Raw genomic sequence first — 18,655 nt, 5'->3', positions numbered from 1 at the left:
AGCTTCCTAGCCACCACAGCTTTCTCTGGAAATTTATCTTCCCTCAGTCAATAGTAAACTTACAGCATCTTGGAGTCATTCATGCCAATTGGTCATAGTAAGGAATTTGGTTTCATCTAGATACTAGCTGCCCTGACCCTCTTGTTACTTTGAACTGACAGCACCCAGGATCCATCCTGTCAGTTGATAACAGGAAGGACTTCTAAACAATTATTACAATACATTGAATGGCATCAAAATACAATAGTGATGAAATGACCCAAAGGTGTGAAAGAAAGCTATTGCCTGCTTTGTAATCCCTCACATTTTTTAAGATGGATTATGGGACCATGAGGAAGCTATGTGCACATATTTCCCACCAAAATTTCCAGCATCTCCAGAGTCAAATAACATTCATTGAATAAGGTTCTACAGATAAGTGGTGACATTACCACTTATCCATCTAAAAGAGGACTCTGTCATACTGTTTTCCTCTCCTATGCCAAAAGAGAAAGGATGCCTTTTTACTAAAATCCTCATGTTGGATAAGATGGTAAATACATTGTGAGGCTTAGCCATAGTAATCTTATGTATAGACATCTGATGAGAGAACAAACTTGCTTCTTAGGTTCTGCTGGAAGTGGAGAATTCTCCAATGAAAATGGAAAATTTGATGAAATTAAAAAGGGCTATCCTGGTCACCATAAATGTCATCTTCTAGGTGAGTCATTACAAAACCTCCCAAAAACAGAAACAGACTAGGAAGATGAGATTCTCATGTCCAAGGAGATCAGGAGGTCAAACAAAGTTCACAGTAGCTTCCAGTACACATATTCATGAGTGAGGCAAAAAACATACTTAACAGCTTCCTCTGGCAATTTAGGTTCCCTAGGATAGTGTTTAGGAGAAAGAGGTACCCTCTTACAAAGACCTGGTATAATTACTAATTCATCCTCCTCTTGAATGCTTGATTGCCAGAATATTTTCAGTCGATGAATGAAAATACAGTAGAGAATTTTGTTTTGGCTGGTACCACAGATTTATCAGGAATCTTAGGACATGAAGATCTCTACCAGTGGGAAAAATACCTCTTTTGTTGTCTGGCTGCACTCACAGAAATCAAGTCAATGCACCAGATTGACAAACTGTAGAAATGGTCACCATTCTGACCAGCACAGTCCTAGCTTGGTATTACTGAAAGATGATTTCATTTCAGAAGCTGAAGATAGTTTAGAATGCCCTGCTTGGTACCATATGCACCTATGTTGGTACAACAAAAGGATTGGGAGCCATAGGCAAAGATGGCCTTCTATGATGAGTCTGAGGTAAAGGAATATCATCAAACCTATGTTGCTGTACAAGAAGAAGAACAAGTCTGTCCGTAAGTGATGACAAAAGTGAGGTAAGAAAATTGAAAGACAGGTGGCTCAGCAGAGGCCACATTAGCAACAGAAACAACATGAGCAGTGAATGCAGCAAGAGTAAGCTGAGGGGAAACAAGAGGCAAAACTTCAGCAGGAACACTAGGTGCTAGCAGGGTGAAATGAAAGGTTTATCTTATCAATCACCTGGTCACCGGTGCAAGTGGTCTTACTTCTTGACACTGAAGTAAAAGTACTCTTCCAGAGCACAAAGAAGTTCAGTTATAATGGAATATCCACAACCGTTATCCCTACATTAAAGGGTCAGTTGCCTGATGCACCCTCTCCGATGTCTTCAATTAAAGGCATTCTTTTCTACCAAACCTCTTCTCTCCATATCATCCTTCATCTTATCTTGCCATCTAATTCTCTGCCTCCCTTTACAGGTTCCTGCTATGCCCTCCTCACTCCCTCCCCACTATCCATCCTTAACATGTGCCCACACCATCTCAGTCCTGACACTATTATCATCTCGGTAATCTTCACTACACCTGCCATTCTTCTTATTTCACCATTTTCCAATCTTTCAAACATGATATTTTGATTGTAAAATAAATTTTTGAATATACTTACCCGGTGAATATATAATAGCTGACGTCTCGGACGGCTCGACAGAAAAACACAAAAACTCGCGAGCGATCACCATGAAGGTTGCGGGTGTGCCCACCAGCGCCAACTATCGGCACCCCAACCCAAATCCGACGCGTCTGAGAACAACACGTGGTTTGGGTTCTTGACTGCTAGGGACAGACCCTCTCTCAGACTTATGTTGCTGTCCCACCAGTTCAGGCATGCTTTTACTGGCTCGGAGACCGGGATTGATACAGCCTCTAAAGTCTTGCTCTTGTTCCAGTGAGAGTCTAGATGGAACTGGAGAGGGCGAAGGTGAAGTCTCCCTAGCGAGACAAACTGCTCCAGGGATGACAGAGTCCCTACGAGACTCATCCAACTTCTTACTGAACAACGTTCTCTTTTCAGCATGAGTCGGACTTTGAGCAGGGCTTGTTCTATTCGGGTGGCAGACGGAAAAGCCCGAAAAACTAGACTGCGAATCTCCATCCCCAAATAGAGAATCGTCTGGGATGGAATCAGTTGAGACTTTTCTAAGTTGACCAAAAGTCCCAACTCCTTTGCCAGACCCAACGTCCAGTGTAGATCCTGCAGACAGCGATGACTGGACGATGCTCTGAGAAGCCAGTTGTCCAAGTACAGGGAGGCTCGAATTCCCGATAAATGAAGGAATTTTGCCACATTCCTCATGAGCCTCGTAAACACAAGAGGAGCAGGACTGAGGCCGAAGCACAGTGCTCGAAACTGGTACACCACATTCCTGTAAACAAACCTCAGAAACGGTTGGGAATCCGGGTGTATAGGAATGTGGAAGTACGCATCTCGCAGGTCGAGAGAGACCATCCAGTCTCCCTCTCTGACCGCTGCTAAGACGGACTTCGTGGTCTCCATCGTAAATTTTGTTTTCGTAACAAAAACGTTGAGCGCACTGACGTCTAGCACTGGCCTCCAACATCCTGTATGCTTTGGGACTAGGAAGAGACGGTTGTAAAACCCCGGTGATTGAAGGTCCGAGACTTTCACCACCGCTCCCTTCTCTAGCAACAGACACACTTCGTGATGTAGAGCTTGTCTCTTTGACTCCTCTCGATACCTGGGAGAGAGGTCTATGGGAACTGTTACTAGAGGAGGTCTGCGTACAAAAGGTATTTTGTACCCCTCCTTGAGCAACAGAACAGACTCTTGGCCTGCACCCCTCTTCTCCCAGGCCTGCCAGAAGTTGGTCAGTCTGGCCCCTACCGCTGTCTGAGGACGTGGGCAGTCAGACTCTGCCACGGGAGGACTTGGCTCCTCTCCTCTTACCTCTCTTTCCCTCGGCACGAGAGCCTCCCCTGCTGGGAGCTCTGCCACAAAAGGGCGGGATAAACCTAGACGCAGGAGTCTCGATTCTGGGTCTCACAACAAAGGATGAAGAAGGAGCTCCCTTGCGAGCAGAAGAAGCCATCAGGTCATGTGTGTCCTTCTGCACAAGCGAAGCAGCAATGTCCTTAATCAGCTGTTGTGGAAACAAGGCAGCCGATAAGGGAGCAAAGAGCAGTTCCGATCTTTGACAGGGAGTAACTCCTGCTGAAAGGAAAGAGCAAAGGGTTTCTCTCTTCTTCAAGACTCCCGACGTAAAGGTGGAGGCGAGCTCATTGGAGCCATCGCGGATGGCTTTGTCCATACAAGACATAATAAGTAAGGATACATCTTGGTCAGCAGACGAGATCTTCCTACTTAATGCTCCTAGAGACCAATCTAGAAAGTTAAAAACTTCGAAGGCCCTGTATACGCCTTTAAGGAGATGGTCAAGGTCCGAGGAGGACCAACAAATTTTCGAGCGTCTCATGGCCAGGCGACGGGGAGAGTCTACGAGGCTTGAGAAGTCACCCTGGGCAGGGGCAGGGACTCCCAAGCCGAGAACTTCTCCTGTGTCATACCAGACGCTCGATCTAGAAGCTAGCTTAAAAGGTGGGAAGGCAAAGGCCGTCTTCCCCAAACTCCTCCTGGTAACCAACCAGTCGCCTAAAAGACGTAAAGCCCTCTTAGAAGAGCGAGAGAGCACTAGCTTAGTAAAGGCAGGCTTGGTAGCAGCTAAGCCTAGCGCAAACTCAGACGGAGGCGAACGAGGAGCAACAGTAACAAAATGATCTGGGAAAAGATCCTTGAAAATCATCATGATTCTCTTAAAATCCATCGAAGGTTGCACAGCCTTAGGTTCTTCTACATCTGATAAAACGTCCAAAGAATTATCATTAGGAGGAGGATCAGCAACGTCCTCATCTGAAGGAACCTCGTCCGACAACTGATGAGTCTCAAGCAAGGGAGAGACCTGCCTTGGTGGCAATGCTTGACAAGCAGAGTCCACAAGCAAAGGAGCATCAGTAGCAGTCCAGGACGCTACGTCATGTAACTGCTTAACGGACTGACTAGCAACAACAACAGGAGCGGGAGGACGCTCGACGTCAAGTCGAGACTGCCTTAACTGCCTAGATTGAGCAGTTAAAACAACTCTAGACTGCGGTGCTTGGCGCTCAACGTCAAAACAAGTCAACTTAGCTGGTTGGCGAACGTCCTGAACGTCAACACGAGCATGCGGCAGCGGCTGAACGTCCACAAGCGGCTGAAAGTCAACACGGGACTGCATCGAGTGAGGCTCTAAGTTACGTGACTGACGTGACTTTGTAAGGTCAACGTCAACAGGACGAGCAAAGGCTCGTTTGGGCGGCTGACGGCCAGGATCTCGATCAGCGAAACGTCGAGGATCATCGTGAACCTGCTCAACAGTATACTCCTCCATAAGGGAGGCAAGCTTATTCTGCATATCCTGCAGGACAACCCATTTAGGATCAACGGGAGTCGGAACGGGTCGAGACGATGGAGACGTCTGTGACGGCAAAACATTGCCTAAACTAAGACTCTCGGAGCACGTGTTACGCTTTTGTTTAGGCGGCGAGCAGTCTTCCGATGACTGCACAGGGTCAGAGCTGTCCCAATGGCTACAGCCAGGACGCTGGACCTGTCCTGAAGGGACTGACTTCCGCTTTAAGGGTCTAGAAACCTTGCTCCACGGTTTCTTACGCGAGAAGCCTTCGGATGACGAGGAGAAATCCGCCTCGCTCGTCTTATGGTAGGGGCGGTCTTGACGAGACACGCCCGAAACCATAGAGGGAACGTCTGTTCGTTAGTTAAAGCCTCTCGTCCCCATAAGTCCTACGACATTACTTCTCCCTGGTGCATGGGAGCTTGCAAGAGGTCTCGGACTAGGCGAACGACAAGCACGAACAGACGAACCCTCGGTCGCAACACTGATAACACTTTGCGCACTAATCACTTTATCCCCACGATTTTCTAATGTGGCACTCTGACACTTTAACACTTTTACATCCGCCATGAGTTGATTACGGTCCGTAGCCAAAGATTCAACTCTCTCGCCCAACGCTTGAATGGCACGCAACATATCCCGCATTGATGGTTCATGAGTGCTAGTAGAAGGTTCAGGCACAACTACTACTGGGGAAGGATTAGGTTCAGGGGCATGGGAGGAGGAAAATTCTAATGATCTAGAGGAACTTCTCCTCACCCTATCTCTCTCTAGCTTACGAGAATACTTATCAAACTCTAGCCAGTCGAATTCCGAAAGTACCACACACTCATCACACCGATCTCCTAATTGACAGGTTTTACCCCGGCAATTAGAACACACGGTATGTGGGTCGAGAGAGGCCTTTGGAAGACGTTTGTTACAATCCCTAGCATTACATTTACGAAATTTAGGAATTGGAGAAGGGTCAGCCATTTTGAAAAGTCAAAGAAAATCCAAAAACAATCCAAAGTCATCAACAATAAAATCTATCCAAAAAAGAGTTCAAGAGTTTTAATTGAAGATAAAAACACCTGCACTGCGAAAGCTCAAAACCAAAAAGAAGTACTTCACCAAGAATGACGAAAAACTCCAGGTCAACAGCGAGTAATGGAATCAACTTGTCGACAAGACCGACAGAGAAGAACTGGAGCTGTTTACATGTATATGCGGTATCTGGCCGATAGTTGGCGCTGGTGGGCACACCCGCAACCTTCATGGTGATCGCTCGCGAGTTATTGTGTTTTTCTGTCGAGCCGTCCGAGACGTCAGCTATTATATATTCACCGGCTAAGTTTAATATTTAAAAAGTGATATTCCCATAATCCACCTCGGCATTCTCATCTCTGTTCTCCCAAGCTTTGCTTCCTCTTTTTTGTCTTAAAGCCCAAGTTTCTGATCCATACATTAACACTGGCCTTATTACTGTGCTACAGATCTTGCCCTGTGGTAGGGGTGTAAGAATACTATCACTGTACGTCCTGCATGTCATAGAAAGTGACTAAAAGTACAGCTACTGCCTTGTAGCCTTGTCTTTTAGCAAAAGCATAGGTACACTGCCAATAATTGAGGAAACTGCTGCCTTGCCATTGGACTATTTAGTCAAAGGCTAGGCCCACCACCAATAACTGTGGTTGATGACGGCAAGAGCATGCGACCATAAAAACCCTCTACCAAATTATGAACCACACCTGATGCTAATATCCACACCATGTATACTGTATTGCAAAGCAGAAGTAGGAAACTTCTAGTGAGCACATAAAAAAGTGGGCAAAGTACACCAGCCATCACAGGAACTGCAGGAAAGGAGCATGAAGACTAAGTGGGCATGACAGGAAGAAAGCAAAGCCATGTCACCTTAAATATGGAAAAAAAAATACAGATGGGGAAAGCAAATAGTGAGAGACCTTGGATGCAAATGTTTACAGATCAGTAACATCAAACTTCCCTTGTCTCAGTGTGTATGATTTCCTTTTCTCATATTATGACCAAGGGGTGAGCAACCATCCACGATGCTTCCCAAAAGAAAGGCGAACAATACTGGCTGTAATAAATGATATACAATAGGTGAGGATTTGCCTCACATGAGCATAAGATGTAACAGGCTCTACCTTAAATACTTTAACAAGTTTGCTTTGGTAAAAACGCAGAACACTGAAAGGCATACACTAACCATTAAATATACAAGCAAATTTAATAAAAGTGATATGAGATGAAAAAGCAAGTTAAGTTGTACAACAAGAGAGAGAGAGAGAGAGAGAGAGAGAGAGAGAGAGAGAGAGAGAGAGAGAGAGAGAGAGAGAGAGAGAGAGAGATGTGTGTGTGTGTGTTTTACAAGGAGTTATGAGGATTTTGGATGTTTCAAAGACTTTTAAGTCCAAATACAGATACTCAATTTGCTCTTTGGTAGTGCAATTTAGTTTAAGCATTTAGAGAGTTATTATGATCTTGTCTAACTTATTCTGTTTACTACATACGCTGGATGTCTATTCCCAGTATTTGCTATTTTGTATGCAAATAAATTGTCACATTGAGTGATGTATCTTTTCAATTCCAGTTTATATCCGTTACTTCTGGACTGATTTGTGCTAACCATGAATAGATTGCTGTAATCTACATTTGTTATTCCTTAAGAATTTTCAATGCCTCTATTAACTGTCCCCTTAGACGTCGAGTTTGTAGATCAAATAAGTTCATACATTGCATCCTCTGTCTATATGCAAATTACTTTAGTGTTAGAACTAGTTTGGTGACCCTAGCTTGTACTGCGTCCAGTCTATCTATATCCTGAATAATTGGAGCCCAGAATTGGACTCTTTATTCTAGATGGAGTCTTCCTAGTTATGTGTACAGCCGTATTAGGGTGTCTTTGTTTCTGTATTTGAATTGTCTCTTTATGCAGCCTATTAGCTTCTGTGCTTTCTTTTCAGCTTTTATGCTATGTTTGGTAAACTTCAAATCCTTGCTGATAATAATACCGAGATCTTCCTCTTGGTCCACACTTTCTATTTCATTACCCAGAAGTGAATAATCTGATTGTGGGTTACTATAATCTATGTGAATAACTTTACATTTCCCACAGTTGAAAGGCATATGTCATTTCTGAACCATTCTCCTAGCTTTATTAGATCCTCTCTTAAGGCTTCTACATCTTCTGAGTTAGCAGCATTTATGCCAAATTTAGTATTGTCAGCAAATTTGGCTATTCTACTAGTTAATCCTAAATCTATGTCCTTAATGTAGACAGAAATCGCAATGGTCCAAGGACAAATCCTTGAGGTACACCGCTTGTAACTGCTGCCCACTTTGAAACTTCTCCCTTGATGACAACTCTGTTTTCTGTTTGTTAGCCATTCTTCAATCCATTCAGCTGGCTAGTGCTCTAATTTTCACCATTCATTTTTTTTATGAAGAACTTTTGTCAAAAGCCTTCTGAAAGTCTAGGTATATGACGTCTTTTATTATTATTATTATTACTATTATTATTATTATTATTATTATTATTATTATCATTATTATTATTATTATTAATTGCTAAGCTACAACCCTAGTTGGAAAAGCAGGATGATATAAGCCCAGGGGCCCCAACAGGGAAAATAGGCCAGTGAGGAAAGGAAAAAAGGAAAAATAAAATATTCTAAGAACAATAACATTAAAATAGATATCTCATATACAAACTATACAAAACTTTAACAAAACAAGAGGAAGAGAAATTAGATTGAATAGTGTGCCAGAGTGTACCCTCAGGAAAGAGAACTCTAACCCAAGACAGTGGAAGACCATGGTACAGAGGCTATGGCATTACCTAAGACTAGAGAACAATGGTTTGATTTTGGTGTGTCCTTCTCCTAGAAGAGCTGCTTACCATAGTTAAAGAGTCTCTCCCACCCTTACCAAGAGGAAAGTAGCCACTGAATAATTACAGTCCAGTAGTTAACCCCTTGGGTAAAGAAGAATTGTTTGGTAATCACAGTATTGTCAGGTGTATGAGGACAGAGGAAAATCTGTAAAGAATAGGCCACACTATTCAGAGTATGTGTAGGCAAAGCGAAAGAACCATAACCAGAGCGAAGGATCCAATGTAGTACTATCTGGCCAGTCAAAGGACCCCATAACTCTCCAGCGGTAGTATCTCAATGGGCGGCTGGTGCCCCGGCCAACCTACCACCTACAAATTGCCCTACTGCCCTTCTTTTGTCATAGGTAGTAGGTTGGCCAGGGCACCAGCCACCCGTTGAAATACTTCCCAGAGTTATGAGGTCCTTTGACTGGCCAGATAGTACTACATTGGATCCTTCTCTCTGATTACAGTTCTTTCTCTTTGCCTACACATATGCCGAATAGTCTGGCCCATTCTTTACAGATTCTTCTCTGTCCTCATACACCTGACAACACTGAGATTATTAAACAATTCTTCTTCGCTCAAGGGGTTAACTACTGCACTGTACTTGTTCAGTAGCTACTTTCCTCTTGGTAAGAGTAGAAGAGACACTTTAGCTATGGTAAGCAGCTCTTCTAGGAGAAGGACACTCCAAAATCAAACCACTCTTCTCTAGTCTTGGGTAGTGCCACAGCCTCTGTACCATGGTCTTCCACTGTCTTGGGTTAGAGTTCTCTTGCATGAGGGTACACTCAAGCACACTATTCTATCTGATTTCTCTTCCTCTGGTTTTGTTAAACTTTTTATAGTTTATTTGGGAAATATTTATTTTAATGTTATTACTCTTCTTAAAATATTTCATTTTTCCTTGTTTCATTTCCTCACTGGGCTATTTTCCCTGTTGGGGCCCCTAGGCTTATAACATCTTGCTTTTCCAACTAGGGCTGTAGATTAGCAAGTAATAATAATAATAAAGAAATATGCCTTCGACCCTCCGAGTCACTTAATAGGCTAATGTTTTTTATTAGTTTTCTACAGTTTACATATGCAAAAGATTCTTTTGTGGTTTCTTTACTAGCTGAAGCCACTCTTTTCTCTTCATTGATCTTGGCCTCTATTTTTGGGCTTAATTTTTTGCGCTCGGAAATTTCATGAATTGAAGGCTGTGGACCCATTGATTTATGTTTCCCGTGTGTATGGGGAGAGAGAGAGAGAGAGAGAGAGAGAGAGAGAGAGATTAAGGCTGATTCTAAGGCTTATCCACTGCACCTGCATATACTTTTGCAATAGTTATAGCTAAAAAAAAAAATATAAAATATAAAGGCATTATAACCCCTAAATGATATAAAAAAAAAATTAACAAGAATATACATTAATATACTTTCACTACCGAGAGAGAGAGAGAGAGAGAGAGAGAGAGAGAGAGAGAGAGAGAGAGAGAGAGAGAGAGAGAGAGAGAGAGTTAAGGCTGATTCTAAAGCTTATCCACTGCACCTGCATATACTTTTGCAATAGTCATAGCTAAAAAGAAAAAGATAAAATATAAAGGCGTTATAACCTCTAAATGACATTAAAAGAAATTCAGCAAGAATATACGTTAATATACTTTCATTACCATAACTTTATCTTTATATTTAAATAAACTCGATGTATCAGTAGAAAATTTATTTTTATATTTCATTAATTTTGCTCTTTTAAAGATAGCAATACTGTTCACAAAAACGTATTCACACATTGCTGGAAAATAGCTAATTGTTTTATATAGTAAAATGCCTACCACTGCCTATATGTCATAATTTTCAGCAAGCTCTTTGGGATGTAATTATACGCTGAAATTATCCTTTTGTATCTCACCGATCTTTGCATATTTTAGCAATATCTCCATAGAAAGTTTATGCTAGTGAATCTGAGAGACATGTCATTATAATTCAAGATAAACTGGGCATGACTAAGAGAAATGAAAAAGTTGAAAATGTGATATTGTGCGTGCTGTAGGACTGGGTTGGAAAATGGTGTCCACCAGTATTTACGATAAAGACCACTTTGTCCATAACATGACTGAAGACGCTCCATCATTGAAAAATTTCACTATAAATGTGAAGAGAAGCATAACATACTGTACAATGAATTAGAATGTTTATTACCCCTTTAGATTTTAAGATATATGCATGAAAAACTTCCAACAAGCCAAATAACTTATTCAAGAGAAGGCTACGTCTGTTTGAGGACATACATAAAAAACATCCCAATGCAAAGGACATTCCATTTGCAGCAATGAATGGATGGTTTAATTGGTTAAAAAAACATTTTAGTTTGCACAATATTAAAACTCAAGGAGATGCTACAGCTGCTGATACAGTTGCTGCCGAGGAATTTCACAAATCCCTGAAAAAATCCCCTAGGAAAAACAAATTCCCATGGAACTCTTTGTTATTGTTAATGATATGGAATTGTTTTGAAAGAGAATTCCATACCATTCACTCATTTCTAAGGAAGAGAAAACTATGCCAGGATAGACCATAGCCAAAGATGGACTCTCATTAATGTTAGGGGGTAACGTTACTGGTGATTTCAAACGTAAGCCTTTGTCAGTGTACCATACCCTTAATCCCTGAGCCCTCTAGAACATCACGAAGTCCACATTTCCTGTGATTTGGAAGGCTAATCCGAAGCCATTGGTCACCATGGCATTTTCCAAGAATAGTTTAATAGCTATTTTATACCAGCAGTAAAGGAGTATTGCAGGGTAAAGAAACTTCCTTTCTAGGTTATAACAATTCTTGATAATGGCCAAGGATATCCCACGCATCCGAATGAAATGTATCAGATTTCATTTTTTTTTCTTGACACCCAACACCATCTCTCATACAATACATAAACCAAGGCATCACGGTGATATTGTTTATGCCATACCTAATGCCAGGCTGTTGATGCTACTTCCGCAGAGAACAGGATGAATATTCAGGAGGTTTGGAAGAGGTGAAATATTTATCATGTAATGCTAAACATAAGTACTTCTTGGGCTGAAGTGACCCAAATAAGAATGAACAGCGTATTGGAAAAACTGTGCCCTCAATTTGTGTATGATTATAAAGGTTTTGAAAAGCCAATCAAGGACATATTGAAGAATTCGGCATTCTTGAGAAACGAACTTGAAATGGAATTAGAAAAAATTTTTGAACACTTGATCAAGGATCACAACCAATGCTAACAAATGAAGAAATGTTGGAGTTTGAGGAGCAACAACAAATTTAAGAAAATTTCCCTGATCCAGAACAGAGTAACTTCAATTTCAAAGATATGCAGCAAGGTTTTTACTCTTTATCAGAGTATTTATCAATCTTTGAGTCCCAGGATCCTTCAACCAAACATTTTGCTAAAATTGCTAATGGAGTTGAAGATTTATTCCTATATCAGTGAGTTACTTGTGATGAAGCAAACTGCAGTACTGTACTAATATATAATGAAATCTAGCTTCACGTTTAGAGATATCCTGCTACTTTATAATAAAAATAGAACTTTCAATATATACATACAGCATTCTACGCTAAACAACCCTACAAAATGTATCCCTTGCCCATAGAATTTTGGATTGCCATTAAGGTTGAAGGTCAGTCAATGTAAGAAAGAGATAAAGGAGTTACTTTTGGTTTGAAAGGTAAATATTATCTTTTCTCTGACAGCCAGCTTGAATGATTTGAAAGTGATTAACAGTGATTAAGGATGAAAAAATAATGAATTGCATGGGCTATAACAACTAGTAATCTTTATCAATTTTGTTTTTTTTTAATTCAAATGATATGTTTAATTACCTTGACATCAAGTAATTAGAACAGACAGAAACTACCTGCATTACGATGAAAGTAAAGTGGCTCTAATCCTATTACAGGTTTAAATAAAAAATATAGAAACATAGTACAGTGCAGTACTTACTCTTTATGTACAACCCCCATTGCCTTAAAAGACATCTCTTCAAGCAGTTTTCTTCTTTCATCCTTATCTAACTGTTTACTTTGCTCTTCACAATGGGAAAATATTTCTGTATTCTTGTTGTGACTAGATTTCCAGCTTGCTGAAGTTTTGGTATCATTATCAGGATTAAAACTCTTAGTGTTTATTTTCCCATATTCATTTAAAAGAGTCACATCACCAGAAGCTTCAGCAGTGACATTTTCCCGCACACTATGAATTTCATTGTGACCTTTTGTTTTATTTCCTTCGAAATGATTACAGTGACTTTCTTCTTCAAAATTTTTGTTGCTGTTAGAAGAGATTCCAACATTGGCAGTAACCAAAAAACTGGCAAGATTCCGAGGATACTGTAAAGCTTGGCCCATTCTAACAGAGGATGCTTTAATTGCCTTATTTAAAGAGGGATCATCATCTTCATCTGATTGATTGTTAGTACCTGTAAAGTACAAGCATATATTAAATAAAATTCAATTCAACCTTATAATCAAAATTCAAATGCACAACTTAAGAGAATAAATATTTTTTCATTCAAATCTGAGACAGGCTAAAACAGTAAACCCATCACATTCTCAGGTTCGAGTTTTGCAAATTTGATGATTCGCTGGAAAGCTCGCAAAATCATCTGACAAATAATTTAGTTTCTTGGTGACTTCTTCCACCATTGGTCATTTTGCTTCCTCACATTTCATGCTTGGTGTGCTTCCTGACTTTCTCCTTCGCTTACCTATCCCCACACCACACCGCCTAAGGTGTGTGCTAGCCTCGCATTTACCTCCACAGTTATAACTGCATTTACACATCTCTTGTGCTAATCATACTTGGAACAGTTTTTATGCTAAACATTTGCCTTGGCCCCTTCAAGAGCATATAATGTATATCATCTGTAAACAATACTCTTAAGCACTGGAAGGTAATGACCCTGAAAGAAAAAGGAGGTGCTAGTAAGTAAATAAGTTTAAGGAAAGTATGTCTTTTGCTGTCATGGGCAGATTGTTCCATGAGACCAAGAGCACTATACGATTTTGAAATCTGGTGTGAGGCAGCAAGTTAGAGGTGCACAAATAGCGTCGACTTAGTAAGGGCGGCTAGTTATTCTATTACCGGGGGTACCACATATTTGCGTAATTTAAATTTTGGCAAGTCTTGTATCTCTTTATGTAATCAGTGGTAGGCATATCTCTATATAACACTCATGAACGTGAAGGTCCTACTGTACATATAAGATATAAGTTTTCTTTCACTTTTAAGCAATGAATTACCAGTATATGCATGCTGTATACTATTAGGGAAAGCTGCCAGGTTTTAATAAATCAAATTCAACAATTAGCCTTCATTCTTATCCCCATTATATGATCTCCAAACTACAGGTAATTAAAAATACAGTATCTATTAGGCTTTAGAATTTGCCAGAAATCCTAAGTCCCTGACAACAAAAAGTTTCCTCTAGAACATTTTGAAATTTATACAATGATTTCAACCTACTTTACAAAATACACTGCAGTACTGTAAGGACAGCTTCAAACGTCATAACAATGAACTGTTATACAGATATCATTTCTCTAGGGAAAGCCACGACTGCGTTAACCACTGAATACTTCTTATATTAAAAATGAACACCAGACTGTGGTGTTGTGAAACAGATAATCAATCTAGCATTAGGACTTACATTCTACAAAATAACAGATTAATACAGTACTGCTGTAAGCTTCCAAAGCATCTTGCCTGGAGTATTATTTAATGATCTAAGCTTTTTTTCACTTCTTTCAGCTGCAAGCAACATCACCTCATGTACTGTATTCTGCTTTTCATCTAAACTCTATGGTCTTTCTCCACCTGTGTCCAATTGGATCAGCTATGCCCATCAATTTTAGCATTCCAATTTGACCTTCTGAGATTTGAATGTGTCAAATTGTCTTCTGACTACTTATGGAGATACAGTCGTCATATTCTCTTCTTCATAAAATGTTGTAAATTGATATTTTTATGGTATAATGCTGGTTTTGGTGTTACTGTATTTTAAAACCAATTGTTTTAATTTATCTTATAGCAGTATATAGTTACACTTTAAAAAAAAGGAGGGCATAAAATGAAGTTAAAGCCCCTGAAAATGTTATATGTTAGATATCATTTGAAGTCATTGAAATATTAATGTAATATGACTATTCAAGCCCCCAAGGCTATAGAAATACGAAATTATTTAGGGTGAGCCCTATGTGATTCAGTGGTCTCATTTAACTACTCTACAACAACTATTTACACAAATCCAAACAAAAACATTTAATTTACTAGCAAATAGGATTAATTTTCTTAAGAATTGAGAACAACTGCTACAGTATTGAGATATTGGTCAGTAATCCCATGCTTTAAGGTACCATATGAATTTGGATATGAATTGATAACTTGTATGGGAATTAACAACATCTAAAAGAATTTCTGAATGAAGGATTGTTTTTAAGAAAATATAAGCTTATCACTATCTGTGGTTCAAACTTTATTTTAAAGATGCTTTGTAATGAGTAATTTTTGTGGTCTAGAATAGATTAAATCCCATTTACAATAACTTCTATGGAGAAAATTAACTCGATGTTTGACTTGGTCAGTGTTTGACTGGTCCTCTAGAGCAAATTAAGTTAAAACTATAGAGTTTCTGCTTTACTCATATGATCTGTTTTATTGACTTGTGAAAGTGGCTAGGGGAGTGTATACTGCATTTCTGTATTAAGCATCAACACTCAAAAACAAATTCATAAGTAATACGACGTAAGCTAGTAATTTGTCCAGCTCTTTCCATTCACAATAAGAACCTACAGGAGATAAACAGGGTTCTGTTATAAATGGTGACCATTCTAGGAGAACTTCCTAAGTATACAACTTACCCTCAGTTCTACAGGGGCGATCAACCAATTGCTATGTTCTTGGCATTCTAAAAATTAAACTATTCCATATTCAACTATGCAGTGTGCAGTTTCATCCTTAAGAGCTGAGAATACCCAGGGGAAAAGATATGAGAGCCCAGCTAATCTAGTTTAAATTAACTATCTAAGACCCTACTATAAGTTCAAATGCATGAGCTTGCTCTCTAGAGCTCCCAACCCAACAACAAAGTGCTAGTAGTCTAGGGGGGCTGATGGAACCAACCAAGCAATAGCAAATTTTGTGACAGAACTCAATACAGTTGCTGTTATTCTATAAGCTATGTTCTCAAAGGTAAAGTAACCTTGGATGCCATAAAACTTACTCAATCTGAGGTTGAGCAGTAAAGTATTCAGAGCAGCTAATGGAAGGTATTAACCCCTGGAAGTCCTCATGCTTTCCATTCTTAGATTAATTTATAATAGGAAGCCCTTGACTGTGGTAGCCAGTCAGAAGCTAAGCATTCTGCTGCTAAAGAGTGCTAAGTCTTTTGGCCTCTATATGCCTTTGATCCTCCTTCAAATTGAGAACGTTCCAAGAAAGAAGGTAAGATGATAGGGAGCAAAAGAAGGGACAAAATTCTTGCAGCCATGTATGTACTCATCCAATTTTAAGTATCCATAAGAACCATCCTGATGAGCAAGATATGTGTTCATGATACTAGCAATGCAACTGTCAAGGTAAGACTTCTTCCAAGTCATAGAATTCTTACAAGGTTACCAAGACATTCCCAATACTCCCCTCAATATGGTATGGGGACGTAATAGTATTGAAAAAATACCAGGTTACACAAGGGAACGATGGTTTACCTGCAGTTGGTTGAGGTCACCTTTGTAGAGGACTCTGGGTGCTGATTTCCTCAAGAGAGGGGAGGATGAAGAAAAGGAGCTACTCATTCTTAATCATTCATTCAGGCTAATCCTGGGTAATCAATGCCCTCAACCTCCTGTTACTTTTCCATCAAGGAGCCTGAGGTGTTAAACCAGTTGTTGTGCAGCCACCAGAGGATCAATGGAAAAAAGTTTCCATGCTCCTGTGGGTTACATTTTGCAGGTAGTGGGCGGTGAAGATTGTCTGAGGCTTCCACACACCCACCTGTAGAACCTGCGCCACAGAGTACTTTCTTTTGAACGCCAGGGGTGTAGCAATGCCTCTAATGTCATGTGTTCTGGGTTAATGTGATGGAGGAGGATCAAGATTCAGTGCCAGGTCAATAACCTTACAAATCCAGGCAGAGATGGTGTTCTTCATTATCCTCCTCTTGACCTTCTCCGTGCTGACGAAGAGTGCTGGCACACAGCGGGCAAGCTGCTGATGTCCTTTTGAGGTAATATCTCAAACTCCTAACTAGACATAGTAACATTTGATCTGGATCATCGGTTACAGAACGGAGACTCGTTATCCAGAAGGAATCTAATCTACAGTAAGATCGACTACCCCCGCCTTTTGAGTCTGCAACAAACTCAGGGACGAAGCTGAGGCTTACCTCTCCCCATCCCCTTGAATGGTCGATGTCATACAAGATACCATGAAGTTCGCTAACTCTTTTGGGCAAAGCCAAGGCGAGTAGGAACACCGTCTTCAAAGTGAAGTGGCGATCTGTTGCCTGGCATAATGGTTCGTGGGGAGAACCCTTCAGGGACCGAAGGACCCGAACCACGTTCCATTGAGGAGGTCTCACTTCCGACTGGGGACATGTAAGTTCATAACTTCGTATGAGGAGAGAAAGTTCCAGCGAAGAAGATATATCTACTCCTTTCAGCTTAAAGGCAAGACTCAAGGCCGAGCGGTAACCTTTTACTGCCGAAATCGAGATGAGCATTTCCTCTCGCATGTGCACAAGGAACGTCGCTATTGCTGGAATAGTGGCATCGAGGGGGGAAAAAACCCCTTCCGCGACACCAACTTCAGAAGACATTACACTTTGCCTGGTAGACTGCAGCTGACGATTTTCGCAGGTGTCCAGCCATCTGCTTCTTAACTTTTTACGAAAATCCTCTCTGAGTGAGAAGGTGCTGGATAGTCTTAAGGCGTGAAGTCGTAGCGAGGCTACGGCTTTGTTTAAAATTTTGGCATGTGGTTGTCTGCGTAGATCGTGTCGTGGAGGGAGCTCTCTTAGAAGCTCTGTCAGGAGCTGCAGGTTTGGAAACCATTCTGCCTGATGTCATAGCAGAGCTATGAGGGTCATTGAGAGATTGACCAATGTTCTGGTCTTGTTGAGTACTCTTTTCATGAGACAGAATGGGGGAAAGGCGTAAACGTCGATGTTGTCCCACCATTGTTAGAGCGCATCTTGCCAGAGTCTTGGGATCTGGGACTGGGGAGTAGTAGAGCGGTAGCCCGAAATTCAGGGACGTTGCGAAAAGGTCCACAGTCAGGGAGCCCCAAAGTCAAGACTTTGTTGGCTACTAGATGATTCAAAGACCACTCAGAGCCCACTATCTGAGTCGCTCCACTCAAATTGTCCGCGAGCACATTCCTTTTGCCGGGAATGATGCGAGCTGATAGGGTCACTGAGTTGGCTTCTGCCCATCTACTGTCAGATGGGATACGGGCTGCAAAAAAGTACCACCTTGTTTGTTGATGTAAGCCACTACTGTGGTGTTGTTGCTCATCACCACCACTGAGTGGCCCACTAGGAACTGTTTAAGGGCCAGGAAGGCAGCCTTCATCTCCAAGAGATTTATGTGGGGGTACATTTTGAACTTTGACCATGGGCTTGAGGTTGTATGGTGCAGCATGTGGGGCCCCCACCCTTCTTTTGATGCATCTGAAAAGAGCATCAAGTCCGGGGAAAGGATGAGAAGGTCGACGCCCTTTAGCAGATTCTCGTCTGCCACGCACCACTCGAGGTCCGTCCGTTCCTCTTACAATGTCTGGGGAATCGGTGGCCTGATTCCAGTTGGACTTTGGCCGCCACTGGCGAGATCATATCCTGAGGCAGCCATTGGGAACTTGAGGGCCAGGGATGATAAGTGTCCAAGGAGATACAAACACCTCTAGGCTGGGAGTTCTTGTCTGGGGAATGGTCTTGCAATCTTCCTCAGCCTCACTACCCTATCGTCGGATGGGAAGCCT

General features: G+C 41.1%; 1 protein-coding gene across 2 annotated transcripts in view; it reads right to left on the bottom strand.

Annotated features, from left to right (window-relative positions):
• LOC137654578 (inversin-like) overlaps positions 1 to 18,655 on the bottom strand; it is a 338,734-nt gene that overhangs the window by 50,586 nt on the left and 269,493 nt on the right. For both annotated transcript variants that reach the window (XM_068388325.1, XM_068388326.1), the window contains exon 15: positions 12,626 to 13,100. In XM_068388325.1, coding sequence (XP_068244426.1) covers positions 12,626 to 13,100 — 475 coding nt within the window. The remainder of the gene's footprint in view (positions 1 to 12,625; positions 13,101 to 18,655) is intronic.

The sequence above is a fragment of the Palaemon carinicauda genome, chromosome 15 (genome assembly GCF_036898095.1).
Source record: "Palaemon carinicauda isolate YSFRI2023 chromosome 15, ASM3689809v2, whole genome shotgun sequence".
Classification (NCBI taxonomy): Eukaryota; Metazoa; Arthropoda; class Malacostraca; order Decapoda; family Palaemonidae; genus Palaemon; species Palaemon carinicauda.
The sequence above is the reverse complement of the archived record's forward strand: the minus strand, read 5'-3'. Positions and strand labels throughout refer to the sequence as shown.